General features: G+C 41.6%; 1 protein-coding gene across 1 annotated transcript; it reads right to left on the bottom strand.

The window, feature by feature from the left end:
- Positions 1 to 12,538: 12,538 nt before the first annotated feature.
- On the bottom strand, positions 12,539 to 17,740 carry JKAMP (JNK1/MAPK8 associated membrane protein). The gene is made up of 7 exons (XM_027638223.1): positions 17,612 to 17,740; positions 17,378 to 17,469; positions 16,673 to 16,827; positions 15,266 to 15,472; positions 14,367 to 14,548; positions 13,608 to 13,684; positions 12,539 to 13,306 (listed from the first exon to the last, which is right to left on the bottom strand). Exons 1-7 carry the CDS (start codon positions 17,622 to 17,624, stop codon positions 13,088 to 13,090), a joined length of 945 nt encoding a protein of 314 aa, XP_027494024.1. The 5' UTR covers positions 17,625 to 17,740; the 3' UTR covers positions 12,539 to 13,087.
- Positions 17,741 to 17,745: the final 5 nt, after the last annotated feature.

Below are 17,745 nucleotides of genomic sequence, written 5' to 3'. Positions count from 1 at the left end.
GCCATGTGATCCTGCTCCTTGTCCCTGGCTACAAGAGCTGGTTGTGCAGAAGATTTTTTTTTTGGGGGGGAAAAAGGAGTAATTTTTATCAGTTTTCTATATGTCTAGAGAGTTTCTTAGATAAACAGTATGAAGAAGAGCAGTTGTTCAGTGAGAACACAGCAGGCTTCTTCTCGTTGATAAATGCAGATGACTCGGGAAAAATGTGGTAAGACTAAACTGCTGAAATAAGTGTGTGACTTCAGGTATGTTGGTGTCTTAAAATCACAGCTATCCCTTACCAGCTGACAGCACCAATAGTAGAGAATTAAAGATTATGAATCAATCCCTTAATGCTTTATCTTATATGTCTATATAGCTTTTTATAGCTAAGAAGCTTCTGCATGTTTTGCACTTATTTTTTAGCCCTCACTTCTGCTGCTCATGAATCTGGTGTGGCTCCGATGGATCAGCTGCAGCCTGCATTGGGAAGCATTGCTTATGGAATTGAATTCCTGCGGGAGAATCAAAGAAACCCTTTGGAAAGACGGAATGCTGTGTTGTGGTACGTATGGAAAATCATACTGGCGAGATTATAAGGAAAACAGAAATGTTATCAAAACACGGTGAGCAGTGCTTGACCCTCACCCCTGCAGGTAGCCACTGATGTTCCTAGGCAACTCTCTGCTGCAGCAGCAAGCCAGATTTTTAGGATCTTTTTTTTTTCTGGAACAGCAGAGCCTGCTGGTTCTGCCTGCCCTCTGCAGCCCTGCTGAGCTCGCTTAGGGAAAACTGTCTGCAGCTTTGCTGCTCACACTGTCAGGGAGAGTTTTCCCTTTCAACATTTAATTTTAAGGACCCGCTGCAGACAAAGATCACAGAGATGTGGGATCTTCAAGGTTGGAAAAGCCCTCTAAGATCATCGAGTCTGACTGTTAACCCAGCACTGCCAAGCCCACCACTAACCCATGTCCCTAAATGCCACATCTCCATGTCATTTAAACCCCTCCAGGGATGGTGACTCCACCACTGCCCTGGGCAGCCTATTCCAGTGCCTGAACACCCTTTCAGTGAAGAAATTTTTCCTAATATTCAAGCTAAACCTCCCCTGGCACAACTTGAGGCAATTTCCTCATCAAAAATCATAGTTTTCAGTTAAAAAATAAGGTCAGTAGACGAATTCTGAATTAGTAACTGTGCTGGAGATCTATCTTCCTCTTCAGGAGTTGCTCCAACAGAGACTTGGGAGATATTTGTTTTTTTCCTACCAGATTTCATTTTACTGTCACCTTCTGCCATTCTGCTAGAGCTGTTTGAAAATAAATCACAATGCCCATTCTTCAGGGAAGCCTGCTCCTGCTTGCTTTGTTCTTCCAGTGCTTGCAAGCGGCCCTTCCATTTTTAATGAAACCGGTGGAAAATGACCATATCAGAAAAAAAAAGTAAAGCTTTGAAAAAGTTATAATGGAAATAACCAAAAGGTTCTTCCTTGGAATACAAGGCCTTAGATAGTCTTATCACAAGTACTGGTGCATGTCATGCTTTATGGCATGTATACTACTATTGCTAATGAATGGATAGGCAGGGATTCATTTTACCAAACATAGAATCATAGAGTGGTTTGGGTTGGAAGGGGCCTTCAAGATCATCCAGTTCCACCCACCCCTGCCATGGAAAGGGACATCTTTCATTATTCCAGGTTGCTCCAAGCCCCATCCAACCTGGCCTTGAACACTTCCAGAGATGGGGCAGCCACAGCTTCTCTGGGCAGCCTTACCACCTTCACAGGCAAAAATTTCTTCCTAAAATCTAATTTAAACCTACTCTCTGTCAGCTTAAGGCCATTCCCCCTTGTACTGTCTCTACATGCACTACATGCTTCCAGACTTTAAACCTGAGTTAATTCTGCAGTGAGGGTCCCTTAAATGGCAGATTTCTTAGGTTATTTTTTTAACATCTCTTTTCATTACAAAGCTGCATTGATTATTTTTTTAAACTCTTTTAGTGATTACATACAGTAAATACAGCCTTAACTGCTGTTCCTCCATATTCTTTCTTCATAGGCTGTAGTTATTGTAATTTTTATAATTTTAACTGTGAAATCTCAGAGAGGCTAGAAAATGATAGTCTCACACAGATGTTATGAAATCTTAAAAACAACCAAAACACCAGTGGCAGTAAAGGGTTTCATTATCTGCTGTTTTGGAAATTTCATTTGTTTTGACATAGCCTGTTTCATTTTTATAGGCTAAATAAATTGTACCTTGGTGGTATTTCTGCTATGGCACAGAGATTCTTCTCTCTGTTGTCTGAGATAAAAGGCATTAAAAATTACGTGAACAAACAAAATAATCAAAATATTCTGTGGGCTTGTCTATGTTACTCTCATGGTATTCTATGTGGAGGTCCTCAATTTAGCATTATCCAGGGTGGCTCCATAGTTGCTTGTCTCCTGATCTGCCATAGGCCTTCTGAAGGATTCTACGACCAAAGTGAAGGGGGAAAAAAATCTGAGACTCTTTCCAGTGACTTGAACTTCGTGTTTCAACCCATTCTCCTGTACAATCTGATCCCCACTAGGAAGAAAACACAAGTTCCTGGAAACTTGGGTGAAATCATTGCTCCGAACTCTGCTATTTTTCTTGATGGCAGAACTAATTCATTAATGTCCTCATGACATTAATTAACAATGTAATTACTGTAAAAAATGAGCTGCAGCCAGCATCCAGCCATGGCCCTTGATCTTGTAGGCAGTTATAAATGTCTTATCTTTACTCTTCTGAGCATTAACTTCAGTAGAAACATTTTTCCTGGGGAAGCTGACCATACACGTGTTTCAAGGGTCCAAACAGTTATGATCTGGTGATGACCAGAGGTCTGTAGGCCATGAATTTCAGAGCCTGAGTGTAACAGAAGCATTGTCTTTCTGTTCTTTTTTTATTTTCCTGCATTTTTATAGCTGCTCAGTTGAGTTGAGTTAAAGAAAGTATCTGGTCAATTTTTTTTCCTTCATGGTGTTTGCCACATGCTCCTAAAACCTGGTCAATATGGATTTCTGGTTCTGTATTTTCTTGCTATAAGACTACTACTTGGGGCTTCTTACTCTTCTTTTTCTCTTTGATCTCTTCTCCTCCTCTGTGTGGGATTTCGTTCTTCAAACACTTTTTCAGGTAGGCTCATGCTTCTTGCCTGACTCCTATTTTGTGTAGGAGATAAAACAAGAAAGCAAGTGTGGCTTATCTGAGTGCATCCTGTAAAACACACAAATGCACCATGTTCATCCAAGAAAGAAGTATAAATCTGTGCTTAAACTTCCCAAGTTTATCCTGTAGACCTGCTACTGGGAGGACTTATCTACCTAAAAGCCTATCTGCTTTCTCCTCATGTATTTTAATATCAGTTTGTCTATAGAAAATATTACCTCTCCTCACAAGCCTTCCTTGGTTTGTAATTTAAGATCTTGTAGTAGAAATCATACTAGTTCTGTGTGTCTGTGCCTTCTTTGCAAGCTTTATTCTCATTAGATATATTAGAGGGAATTAATGAATGGAACAGAACTCAAATGCATGTAAACATAGCTTACATTCACAAGTGACCTGAGAACAGGAATGCATAACTTTTTATTATTTTTAAAAGTTTTTTGTTAATGTCCTCCTAAATATGTCTATGTTGGCTTAATTTAATTTAAATTCAGCTTAATTCTGAGTTACTGCTTTTACAATCAAAAATTGCCCAAGAAAAGGAGAATTTCAATAAGCAACTTGGAAAGGTAAGAGAGACATTTTTATTCTGTCTCAGAGTTTTTACTACTGAGGCCACAGGATGATGCTGAAAGACTTAAAGGGGCACTGGGAGGTGGGATGAGCTTGAGGGTGTTGTTTTGTGTGCTGGGATGTGAGGGAATAGAAGGAATGAGATTAGGATATTGATTGAGAGGCAGTATATGTGCAGTAAGAGAATGGGGCAGACAGATTGATGTGGGAGGACTGTGGGGAGATTTGTCAACAAGGATGAGGTTGGGTTCCTGGGCTGGAAAACTGAGTGTGCAGTTTTCACAGTCATTCTTGCTGACTTGCTCCGAGCTTTTTGGACATTAACTTTCATTGCATGTGGGGAAAATCTAACTAGTGGTGGCTCTACTCACATCTGCCCAAGGGCGGTTTCCTAGTTGTGTCCATAACTTCTCCTCTGGGGGTGTAAATATGAAACAAGAGGTTGGTCCATTAAAAACTCTGCCGAACTGGCATTGGGCAGCACTAGGTGGAAGCCACATTCTCCCCACCCCATGGCCACTCCACCTGCTCTTATACAGCATTCCTACCATCAAAAGTCCTGACTCCATCATCATCTTCCTATTTCCTTTTTAATCTTCCTACACTTGCCTCCGTCAGCCTGGACCAATGACTCCTGCTTCCGTCCACTGATACTGCATTCCCACCATGCCAGGATTCCTTCATCATCAAGCCTTCCACATTTTAGGCACTGGTCGAAGTTTCCTCTGAATTACTGTTGCTGTAAATCTATTGGAGGGAGTGATGGTGGTCAAGACATGACCCAAGGCTACTTAGTGTCAATGTTCCCTAAAATACCAGTGAGGTTTCTTTCCCAAAGAAAGTAGGGCACTGAAATGCTGAATACAAACTATGCAGCTTTCAAAGATTCCGAGTGCTCCTTTAGCCTATAGCACATACTCTATCCCCAGGGAAACTGTCTGACTCCAGGTCAATAGTTTGATTTGAGACAGGATAAAATAAATCAGGTGCCAGGAGTGCAGGAAATATCCTCTTTGTATGTCTGACCTTAGAAAGCTGGATTTACAGCAGGCCCTGAGGATAATTCTCATTTTGCTGGTGGAGAGGTTGTGCTCCCACATCACGCAGGACAGCTGTGGTCATGTAACTCCTCAAGCTTCCCTAAAAACCAGGGATGAGATTGTCACTGCTAAGTAAACCACTGTGCTGGACTCATTCTGCTGCTCTTTGTGGCATCTGAGCTGTGCAGAACATACGAAAGAGGTGCTAAATATACCTTGGTATTCTCTCTGTTTTTTCCTTAATATGATCCATTCTAAGAGTTTTACTCTCATCTAATGCAGTGCTGATGAGCCTGTATCAGAGGATTGACCTTTCCTTTGTAGCATGGACAGAAACAGGTTGAAAAAGCAACTGTAGATTATTTTTTTTTTTGGTGACACATGCTAATATTTTCTCCCTTCTTAACTGTTTTCCTCCTTTGCTTTAATTTTCTCCCATTTTTGACAAAAAAATTTAAGCTGCTTTTTCTTCCTCCTTTTTTTTTTTAGGGGAGGAAGGGCGACTTTCAGTATTTTCTTGCACTTGCTCTCTACAAAATGATTCTGGCTGAATGCTGTCTCATGAAGGTGATCTATGTGAGGGGAATAAATTCCTTTGCAGGAGTCTGATCAAGCTCATTCTGTTCAGTTTGGAGCATTACAGTGATGCACAATATCAAAGTAGTTCATACAAATGAGACTCACCTTTCTCTGCCTGCTTCACATACCTGTTTCTGCCAAAGGAACCATTTCATCTGTTCTCCATATTTTACATTTTTAAAATTCTTTTTACTCACTCGTCTGCAACAGTCCTTAAAAAAAAATTCAAACAAGTGAACTCATGAGAATATCCAAACATCTATACTTTATACTTTGAGGTTTTCTGATGTTTCTAGTCTTTGATCACAAGAGTGGATCTGACAGGTTTACCTGACTTCAGAGTCTCAGAGGGAACAAAAACATGTAGTGCAGCATATTTGACATTAAAGTCCTGTACTGAAGTGAGCTCAGAGTCCTAGTGTTACTTCACATCCTGAGCCCAGTTTTGTTCCTTTGTATGACTTTATTTCCTTGGTATCATCTTATCTCTCTGTTGTTCAAGTCTCTCAATCTATACAGATTGTTCCTGTTCTCCCTTTCTGTGTTTTTACCTGCTGCAGCAAAACAGAAGAGATATATTTTTTCCAGTGGAAAGTCATTAAATTTGTGACTTGTGTTTCCTTGGCCCTAACCAAGATGAGATTCCACTATGCTGAGAGATGCACATACATCAAAATAGACTTTTTTTTGGCCCCTCAATGCTATTCATCATTATATTTTAGTGTACATCAGGAATAGGTGAGCGAAGCTCAAATCAGCTTCAGTTCCCAAAATAGCCATACTGGGTAAGATTCAATGCTGGACCTACCAGTGATCAATAATCCTGCTTGGAGAAGTAATGTAAGAACAGTCAAATATAGAATGACCCTTCTACTGTATAATCTCCATGACAAATGGAGTGTCAGGAGCTTCTCTGGATGGAGATGATATCTGCATTTAAATAGCTTTTGATGGAATTTTATGCTATGCTGGATCTTCAGTGCAATAATTCTCCTATCACTGATTGATTCTTTTGGCTCACATATACATTCATCCTCCCTAACAACTTATATATAACATATAACTTATTTAATAAGGACAAGAATTCTCTTTTACTTTAAACCTGCTGTCCTGAAAGTTTATTGGCATCCTGCAGTTTTTATATTATGAGAAACAGTAAGTGTTATCTTTTCATCTTCTCCTGCAAAGGTGTGTGTGATTTTTAGACACCTTTACTGTATGTCCCTTCAGTTGTCTCTTTTTCAGGCTGAACAAAATCAGTTGGAAAAATTGTCCTAGATAATTGTTACTCATGCTTTACTGACTAAATAAAATAATAGCCCTTGTTAGTTTGTGAGAGGTCTGTTCTCATACTGGAATTAATCTGTTTTTTCCTTAAGGAATCAGATGATGGGATAGAGCAAATGCTTATCATATCTGCAGATGACAAACATGATAAGAGTGGGAGCACCCTCTGCAGGGCAGAAGCAGAATTCAGAATTATTTTAGCAAGTGTGAGATTTAATTTGAGGGAAGATAAGCTAATAATAATAATAATAATTTTAAAAAATCCATATCTCTGCATGTAGGTAGAAACAGTTATTTGTACAAATCCACCATGAGGGAGATATTTAGGGTGATAAATAGAATTCAAGCTGAAAATTTGAAAACAAGTCAATAAAGATTTGTTGCAATGAAAAAGACAACTGTCAGACTACTCCATATGAAAAGGCTTAAGGTGTATGTTCTCACCTCTATCTGGCTTTGATATAGGACACAGCTGGAGTGTCTGGTATTGATCATCTCTTTCAAAGGACGATGTAGATTATTTTGAGATCCAGGAGGAGTTCAGTAAAAGTTATAAAAAAAAGGAAGGATTGAAAAAATGGGCAGCTTTTCCATTTAAAATACCTAAAGGTAAGAGAAAACGTGGTAGTAACTATCAAAGAAATAAATATTCATAGCAAGACAATAAGCTTTTCTCCTTGACCACTTGTGGAGACAAATAACAGGGAACAGAACAGATTTAACATAAGAAAAAGGCCTTAAGAAAGCACTGACAGCTCACACAGTAAATCCCTGGCATCAGTTGCCTGAGCATTGTAGAGACAGAGTATTTCTACCACTAGGGTTTTTAAGGACAAATCAAACATCTGTCAGGGGTACTTAGGTCTAATTGATTCTGCTGTAGAGCAGAGATGGACTAAGATGACCTCTTGAGATTACTTTCAGTATTCCTTTCTCTGTGTTTGTTTTTTTTTTTCTTTCCTCTGGATCTGTTAAATTATAAATGCATTAAATGATGCTTGGATAGATTATTGATTAATATTTAGTTTCATTAAAGAATTACATAGAAACTGCAACTGAAAATCTAGTTAAAAAAGAAGAAAAATTGAACATAAGCAGGCTAACCTTGGAAGAAAGCCAGAGAGAAACAAAAGAGAAGTATACAAGATTAAAAAAAAAAAAAAATTAAAAAAGCCAGACCAGTTAAACAAGTCACTTACTGATAGACCTTGGTTTAATTTATAACAACCCAACTCTACTGTTCAGTCACTGCACTGTCTAAAAACTCTTCCTCTGCTTTGTAGAAAAGAAAGATGACCAGGTCAAAAGAGCCCATTCAGCAGCCAATCAAAACTACTGGGAAGCTCAAGGAGGATGTGGTAATAGCTTATAACTTGGCTGTGCTGCTTCTGCAAAGTTTCCACCACTGCCTTTAGACAGAAAAGGGATGCTCCTATCATTGAGTGGCCCTGCAGTAGGATGGTCACTTCGTGTCAGAGCTGATTCCTTTCTTGGGGACCATAAGGAATTGCTTCCCCACTCTGTATTTCTCCCTCCCCGTTGGTAAGAGGGCAAAGATACCTGCCTGACATGGGTATTGGAAGTTTTCAAATGAAAGCTGCCACGTAACAGAAACTCTTCTCACTTTATTTAAAAAAATCCTGTATAAAGCTCTGCTAGCAGCAAAGAGTTTATTACTAAGAGGAATGAAACGTGGACCAAACATGATGCTGCAACTGGCCAGTTGAAAAATCATCCAGAGACTATGAAGCTCCTGGAATGAGACAAATAGGAGATCAACAGGAAACCTGACATTGTGAACACCGAGAGCTGCAGATGCAAATTAGTGAGTGCATTGAAGCTTGACAGTGTTCCTTCTCAGTGTGAAATTCTGTGCTCATTTTTTGTTACACAAAGCACTAGCTGTGGAAGATGATGAAACGTAAACATCACAGAGCAAACCCGGCCTTTTAAATGAGTGTGTGGGACTGTGTTTAATTTGGAAGGAAACAAAGAGGAATATCCAAGGGCCAGGCACCTGCCTGAGGCATAATCAATATCATGTGTCTGCTGCATTCAGTCGGGAATTGTAGGAAAAGGCTTCCCTGCCACATGAAGGGGGGCTGAAATGCAGGTGAGATGTGGGATAGGCTTGTGAATGTGGAAGAGATGATTTTGAAAATATTCTGTGTACCTCTCAGGCCCTTGGCTATCAGCTCTATCTGATCATATCTGTCTGGAATCAAAGGCTTCCCTCAGGAAAAAAATTTATCTGAGTACTAGTAGAGCTGATCCATCATGAATGAGTCCACCCAATTTTGTGGGAGTGAGGGAGGAAGAGTTTCCCTGCTTGTGCATGACCTGTGCTGCCCTGGCTGTTCTCAGCATCTTCATCCATTTTATTTGATAGCATGGACACAGGTGGCTTGTGTTGATTTTGGCATCTGTTAAAATTTGTTCAACAAAGTGAAATGGATGATGTTGTTGAAAGAAAAGGTGTCTTTTTAATGTCAGAGGAAATGTCCAGAGGAATACATTAACATTTATATTTCAATAAGCTGAAACTCATTCTTCCTGATCTCTCTAGAAACACTGAAACTCTTTGGAAAATATTTAGAAAACTGTGGTAATACTGAGTTGTAATTATTTTTTTTTTCACATAACAATGTGCAGATAAAAGAAGATATTTTTGCAGTGAACTCAGAAGCAGAAAACCACAAGTCAGCATAGGCCTATGGTGTTTCACAGTAACATGTTAATAACTACTTCAAAAGAAAAAAGGTGACATTTTTAAAGAATATCTTTCAGTTCTAATGTCTTTTTTTTTTTAGCACAGCAATTTACCCCATTTTAACGCTTAACTCTTTGTAGATCTTCTTCTGAAGGGATGGTCAGAGGAGAGCCTTATTCAAAAGATGAATTTCAATTTTCTGTTGTACTTGATTGCATAAATACAGTTCAGTTACCATGTAAAAAATAAAACTGCATTTTGCAAATAAGACGCTACCATCTTTGAAGTCACGAGGGGCAAAGTATTAAACCTATGTTTTCCAGCTATAAAAAAAATTGGCTATAAAACCAATTTTTTTCCGATATTATTCCTTTTGCTGGTCTGATAGTTAAACTTCTCTTAAGTTTAACTTCTGTACCTTATAATGTTCTTGCTGTTCTACATTCAGCTCATCAGCCTTGTAACATTTTTCCAGTTGGGGGTTGCCTTCACTTTGAACAGGAATTAAACCAAGCTATAATGTAAAAAAGTTTTTCACCAATTATTCTGTTAGAAAGGCAAACTTTGGGGTTTTTTATGCAAGGATTGGGTACTTGAAAAAGTTGTGTACTTGAAAAAGTACCTGCAGAGCTACAGGTCTAGTGGCCAGTCAAGCTGTGGGAAAAGTAGATAAGCAAATGAAGTTTCTTAACATGTTGTGAGGGTTTGTTTTTTTTTCATTATAAGAAAAAATAAATTGTACTCTGTGTCATTACAGGAGTTTCTGGAAAATGAGCAGGAAATACTGAACATGATGACAGCTCAAAAAAAAAAATCCACAGTGAGAGGAAAAGATCAGTGATGGTAATACCAGGGTACAAAACAAGATGGAAGGGCTGGATTCTCTAGTTGTCAAAAAAGATAAGCTAAATATTTTATTTTTCATTCTTTTTTCCCCCATCTAAATCTGTTAATTCACAGCAGTTTTCATCAGGATTTGTAGTGAAGGGACAAAGGGGAATGGCTTCAAACTGAAAGAGACTAGAATTAGATGTTAGATTAGATTAGATTAGATTAGATTAGATTAGATTAGATTAGATATCTGAGGGTGGTGAGGCCCTGGCACAGGCTGCCCAGAGAAGATGTGGATGCCCCTTCCCTGGAAGTGTCCAAGGCCAGGTTGGATGGGGTTTGGAGCAACATGGGATAGTGGAAGGTGTCCCTGCCCATGGCAGAAGGCTGGAATTAGAGGTACATTTATTAGAAGAACCAGGAATACTTTATAACACAGCCTGGATATGATCATCTTTAATTTCCACTTTCTGAAGAGCTGTGATAATAACAGTGAGGGGGCTGTAAAATAGTCTGAGCATCACTGATCTTTCCAGAACTGTGTGTTTGCTTTTCCACAAAGGATAAATAAAACTAACAGACTTCAGCTCCTGCAGCTTGTGGTTATGCGGTTATCACTCCAGGACTATATGGTTAATTAATGTTTATGTGCTTTAGAATTTTAGTATAAGCAATTTTTTCTTCTATTTCCATTTAAATGAACAATATTGTATGTTATTGTCTTGGGAAGGGCTGATATCACACAGGGTACATACCAATTGCTTGCTTCAGAGCCTATTTAACTCAAATCCTTTAGATATCACAGAATCACAGAATGGTTTGGGTTGGAAAGGACCTCAAAGATCATCCAGTTCCAAACCCCTGCCTTGGGCAGGGACACCTTCCACTAGACCAGGGTGCTCAAAGCCATCCAGCCTGGCCTGGAACACTTCCAGGGATGTGAACAGTTGCCAGATATCTGGCAGATATGCTTTACTTGTTGAGTCACAGAGGTCTCATCTGTAATGAGTCACAGGTTTGGTCACTGTATGACCATCATCTGATTACAGAATGTGGCTTTTTATACATTACAGCTGAAAGGCAATGGCTTACAGGTTACTTTGGAATCATTGGGTCTGGATAATGTGATCAGGAACCAGGGAGAGAAATGATGGATTTATAGAAGAAGAGAATGTCACAGGAGTCAGGCAGAGAAGAGAAAGATGGTGAACACATAGCAGAAGAGAATCCTGCTCCATCTGAAAGCCAGAGCCAGTATTTTCTGTGTGAAATGTTCAGGGCAGGTTTCTTCACAAGGAGCCACTATAAAAACATTGCTTGGTCATTCCAAACTGTGTGTATTTCTCTCTTTGGGCTCACATCCTGAGCCCAGTTTTGTTCCTTTGTTGACTTTATTTCCTTGGTATCATCTTATCTCTCTGTTGTTCAAATCTCCCAGTCTATACAGATTGTTCCTGTTCTCCCTTTCTGTGTTTTTACCTACTGCACCTAAACAGAAGAGATATATTTATTCCAGTGGAAAGTCATTAAATTTGTGTATTTCTTTCTTTATGTGTATATATATATATATAATTTTTTTAATGCTACTGAGAGAAGGTGATAAAAAGACTTTATTAATTTGTATTTCCCATTCCAAGTTTGGCTAAAGCACTAGAGCCAAGCTGTAAGGTCAGTGGTTGGGGATTTCAGGCAAGGTCCATCAGGTGCACTGTCTTCCTGTAAGCCCTGCTTTTAATAGAATCCCTCATTCTGCTTTCAAAAGGAACAGATGACTCCCTAGAACTAGCAAAAAATGTACTCTTTACTATACCTGACGTTACCTGGGAGTTGTTGTTAGTCTTTTCAAAAACAAGACACAGCCCAACATTTAAACCCAATGCATTCACTCCATACACAGAAATGCCCATGAAAGAGGAACAGTCCTTAGGTGTGATGTTTTGAGTTTTAATCCCTTACCTTTAGAACTGTCCTCTAGATCAGAGTGTCTGCTAATCATATATTGTACATTGCAGAAAAGACAGCATTTGATTTCCTTATGATGCTCAGTTACTTCCTTAATCCCTAAATGCAACACAGAGAGAAAACTAAGTCTGTCAGTGGAGATTTGACTCAGCAAGGCCAAACACTCACCTCTGAGCAGCCTCAGGAGTTTTAACAATATTTACCAAGGTGTCCACTTTAGGGTTTTGAGGAATGTAAAGCAGAGATAATGGCATTTCATTAAGGAGACAAGGAATCTCCAATTCTTTTTATTAACCAAACTACCAAGAAAAGAAAACCTTTAATCTGATCTATTTAATGCTCTCCCTACATGAACAAGTCTACCTACATGAAGGTTACAGAGCATAAATTATACTTTATAGAGAACTTTACAATGCATTTCTTCTCCTTTTACCCAGCAGTCAGACCCAAACATCATGAGGAATCATGCACAGCACGTTTCATCTTTTGATGGAAGGAAGAAGACAGTCTGTTTCCACTGGTGGGGGATAGAAACTAGAGTATGTGATGAGAAAAAACAGGCTCTCTGGCATATTCAAGCTCTATTTTTTTTAATTTAAAGTCTATTGAAAACCAGGTTCTGTTGTTTTATTCAAATATAGTATTAGGAAATGAACATACACAAGCAAACCGCTGTACTAGAACGTGTCACAAGCTTTTTATACAGATTCACAGTGATAAATAGATACAAAGACATTCCCTTTGATCTATACCAGATACTTATGAGGAATGCAAAGTGCAGCTTTTTGATATTATACAGTCTCAACCAGAGGTGTTTCACCAGAAGTCTGGCACATAAACAACTGCCTTTAAAACAGAAGTTTCCAAAGCATGACTAAATTGCTCGATCCAGATCATTGGGATGGTGTTGTTGGCACAGGCTCCTTTTAATGTCCATTTCCCCCTTCCGAGAGGATGCGTGATGGCTCCGTGTACTTTGCTGTCATCAGGTAAAAAAGGGCAGGGGCAGGAACCAGGGCAAGCAATGGCAGGTCCTGCTCAAGCTTATCCAGTTTGGAAATGGAGATGATTCCATAGGCATGAAGCAACCAGTGGCTGAAGAGGACAACAAGCCTTTTCTTCCTCACCAGAAGATCCTTGAAAGACTTGTAAAATAAACACAGTATCCTGTTAGCATTCAGCCTGTTCCCCAGTTCCTGACATTTAAGAGATGTTATAGGCAGAACACAGGGACTCTATGAAGGCTCCTGTGTTTGAGCCCTTCCAGCACCAGTGCACCATGAGAGGGAAGTCTCACAGGAGCTTCCTCCAGCCAAGAGGAGAAGGCACAAAGGAAGAGGCTTAAATGCAGAATACACTGCTGAGAAAAGGCAGGAGACAAAGCGGTCTCTGCTCACTCAAGTCTTTTATAATCTGAGTTTTAACATAGGAAACATGTTTACCCACCTCCACTTCAGAAGCAGACATGTAAACAGCCAGAGTAACCAAAGACAACACCAGTATGATGTATGGGAAGGCATAATCTAAAGGCAAACATGGAAGACATTAGCAGGAAAAATGCATGATTTACAGTTCAGAGGAAGTTTTTCCACATATAACCACAGGTATGAAGTAAACTCCAGCCCATCTGTCATCAGCACATCACACGTGCACAGCAATAGGGGTCAGCCAAGCACAACTCCACAGCAGCTCTCACTGAGCTTTTCAAACTTCTACTGTTTCTTGGTGGAGTTATTGTACACTTAAACCACGAACTGAAAAGGGCAGATAATAAGAAAAGTAGTCAGGTGGAGAAAGGATTTTGTGGCACCTCTCCACATGTGACAAGGATGCTGGAAGCTAAACCAAAAATACTTTATCTTCGCAAACCTATACTGTAATCCATCTCCAAAATCAGACAACCTCTGCCTTAGCAGAAAGTGGAATTAACTCCCTCTGAAGTAATTTCCTCTCATAACCCACTCTATTCCTTTTTTTGGGAAAGGCACAGTCTCTAGCAGCATTGGCTGAGGCAAAGCAGTGGGTCAAGAGCCTAGTGAGGTCAGGGCTACTAATGAGCAACCTTTTCAGGTCAAAGTCCTCACAATAATCTTAAAAAATGTCCCTATTCCCAAAGCAAAAAGTGTCCCTTCCCTCCCTCCCATAAATCACTTCTTAGTGTGCATTTACAGGTATGTTTAGGAGTGTTATTAAGAGAGAACTCACAGAGCAGGCCTCCTCCCACAGCCTGCAGCACGGTGAGGATGGGGAAGAAGTACAGTGCTGCATAAATGCTTTTGAATCGATCAGACTTTCCCAAGCCACAGGCAATTTTCTTAACCAGGAGAGGCCGAAGGAGCATCATTAACACAAGACAGAAGGCGTAATATATAAACACAATGGTGTACCTGAGGAGATAAAAAATAGAAATTCCTTCAAATGTGCAGTTTTCTCATGGAGACTCAAGTCACAACCAAGGAATTCGGGGTTAGTCAGTGAAGTCTAAAGAATTTATAACCAAAGGACCTAAACAGAGAATGATGGACTCACTTTTCCAAGGGGGAAATGGTCAAGTTGTAGCAAAGGAAAAGAAAAAGAAATAAAAAGCAGCTTTGACTTTATAGCTAAATAGTGAGAGGATGAGAGGACATAGTCCCAGGCTGTGTCAGGGGAGGTTCAGGTTGGACATCAGGAGGAATTTCTTCATAGAAAGGGTGATTAAACATTGGAAGGGGCTGCCCAGGGAGGTGGTGGAGTCTCAGTCCCTGGAGGTGTTTAAGGAAAGACTGGACATGGCATTCAGTGCCCTGGTCTAGTTGACAGGGTGGTGTTGGGGCACAGGTTGGACTCAATGATCTCAGAGGTCTTTTCCAGCCCAGTTGATTCTGTGATTCTGTTTGACAGCCTGGACTGTGCCACCTTCTCTGGTTACTCAGAAAGTCATTAAGTGGTGGGAAATGTTTCTCATATAAAACAGCTCAGTGCATCAAAGACTTCAGGGTATTGATACTCATTGATCTGAGCTGCATCTGAACACTTTTTGCAGTGTTGAGAAGAGGCACAGACGCAAACACAGCTGTATAAAAGGGAGGGACAGACAGGAGCACAAAAGCCTTCCCACTCACAGGGGGTAGACGGCCTCGTGGGTGCAGTGCACTGTGGTGATGTAGTCAGGGCTGGGGTTGTAGAGCATCGTGTACCAGTCTGAGAGCTTCTTCACCCTGCAGGAGCGGATGTGCAGGGACCCCACGGGGTCACTGACCAGCAGGGTGACCACTGCTGCAATGCTGCACTCCAGCAGGGCTGTGATGTGCTGCAGCAACGCGCTGGAGCTGAGGAGCAACACAGAGAGTTACTGGTTTTCTAACTCTGCAGGAAATCTAAACACCAGCTGAAAAGCAGAGGCCTGTGCAGTACAGAACCTCCTGCAGAGTTAATACTCGCTGTGACCAAGGTTGGGGCAGCTCTGCCTTGATAAAATCAGTATTTGAAGCTGAGTGTAAAATCTCATTTACAATCTCAGATGGTTTGGTGTGTAAAACGGGCAAAGAAAGCAGCAGTGAGGATAACATACCACATGTCTCAAAAGGGGTAACGCTGTTAAACATGAGATAAGAAACATTTTCAAAGATGCAAGTCCTTTTTAAAGACTGTCCCTGGAGGTGTTTAAGGAAAGACTGGATGTGGCACTTAGTGGCATGGTCTAGTTGACAAGGTGGTGTTGGGTCATGGGTTGGACTTGATGATCTCAGAGGTCTTTTCCAATCTAACTGATTCTGTGATTCTGTATATATTCATATATTAAACTCTCCCAGTCCCCTATGTTTTCAGTGTTTATAGAATCACAGAATGGTTTGGGTTGGAAGGGACCTTAAAGATCATCTTGTTCCAACCCCCTGCCATGGGCAAGGACAGTTTAGTACACTCTGATCACTACTTCTTAGAAGTTCTAGTCTAGCACCCAATGGCCACATGGCAGCTGTGGGTTTAAACCCCTTTTTAACAGAAATTCCTTGATGTACCATGCCCAGAATACATATTCCTAAAGAGAGAACTCAAATCCATTCTCTGGCACTGACCAGGGCCTCTGTGGGTGAGAGGTCTGACCCAGGATTAAGGGGATGACACAACCCACTACTCCTGCCTGCTGGGTAACCCAATCCAGCCCAAACTGGCAGATGGAGTGGGCATCACTAAACAGATACAGACCATGCCTCGAGGGCACTGACTGCCCCGAGGACTCTTACATTAGCAAATAAATCCCCCTCCAGCTGCTCAAAGCTTATGTGCTACCATATCAGCTCAACCAACAGCCAGCCTGGACAGGGCTTGGAGCAACCTTGTCTAGTGGAAGGTGTCCCTGCCCATGACAGGAGGTGTGGAAATAGATGGCCTTTAAGGTCCCTCCCAACCCAAAACATTCTGGAACTCTAAGAACTGCTGGACAGTTCAATTCATCATCTCTGACTGATCAGTCGTGGATACAAGATTTCCATTTTTAAACAACATATCTACAGAAGGGGCACACAAACCTCTTTTTTCCAGAATACCACTCAATAAAGAACCAGTGTAAGACCAGGGGCAGCATGGCCATGAAGCCAAGGTAGAGCCAGTCATAGCGGTCTGGAGATCCTGTACATTCCCTGCAGATCTTGTTGTCATCAGTCCTCTGACCTCTGGGACACACCTGCAGAGAGCAGAGATGGGATTTACAACCGGAGGAACAACAGCGCATCACTGCAGTTCCTGGACAAACACTGTGAGGGAGTACTGGGGCAAAAAACTGATCAGATTTTTAAAGAGATGAAATAAAAACATCAGTAATGTCTCAGCTTACACTGGTCTTGCTCTGTCTGGCTCCTGCTTCAAGTGTGAAGCATGATTCAACTTACCCACCAGGCTGCTCACAACCTCTGTCCCCCAGTTTCTTGCTCCCCTCCCTGGGTCTTGCTCTCCCTCAAAAATAATTTGTGATGTGATTTCAGCACAGCTCTCTAGACCATCTCGTCCTGTTCCAGCTTTTCCAGCCCCTCCACTCAGCTCGGGTTTGGGACCGAGCCTCCAGCACCTCCTTCGGGGGACGTTCATGGAGGAGCTCCTCTTTCGCTCAGGGAACTCTCCCCGCCCTCAGCGGCCCCAGCGCCCCGATCTCGAGGGGATCGATCCCATCTCACGGCGGGACCCGCCCCAGCCCGAGCTGGGGGCCACTCCGTGCCCGGGCCGAGCCCCGCACTTACCCCGCAGTCCCCGTAGGTCTCCACGGAGCCGTTCACCGACAGGACGGTCCTGCCGCAGTACAGCCCGAGGCAGGCGGGCTGGATGTCCACGGCTGCGGAGAGATCGCGACAGACAGGGGCCGTTATCGAGAGGGGCACCGAGCTCACTCCAACCCCATCCCCACCGTTACCCCCACTCTCTTTCCCATCCCCATCCCCATCCCTATCCCCATTCCCAATCCCGGCCCGTCCTACCGGCGCGGAACATCGCGGTTACCCGGCAACCGCCCCTGCACGGAGGCACTTCCGCCTCTGCGCTTCCGCTTCCGCCGTAGGACGGGCCCTGCGTAAGAATGTGGGCGGGGCACCCGCAAGGGGCGGGTCCAAAT

The sequence above is a fragment of the Corapipo altera genome, unplaced genomic scaffold, assembly GCF_003945725.1.
Source record: "Corapipo altera isolate COAL_440 unplaced genomic scaffold, ASM394572v1 23, whole genome shotgun sequence".
NCBI lineage: Eukaryota > Metazoa > Chordata > Aves > Passeriformes > Pipridae > Corapipo > Corapipo altera.
The sequence above is the reverse complement of the archived record's forward strand: the minus strand, read 5'-3'. Positions and strand labels throughout refer to the sequence as shown.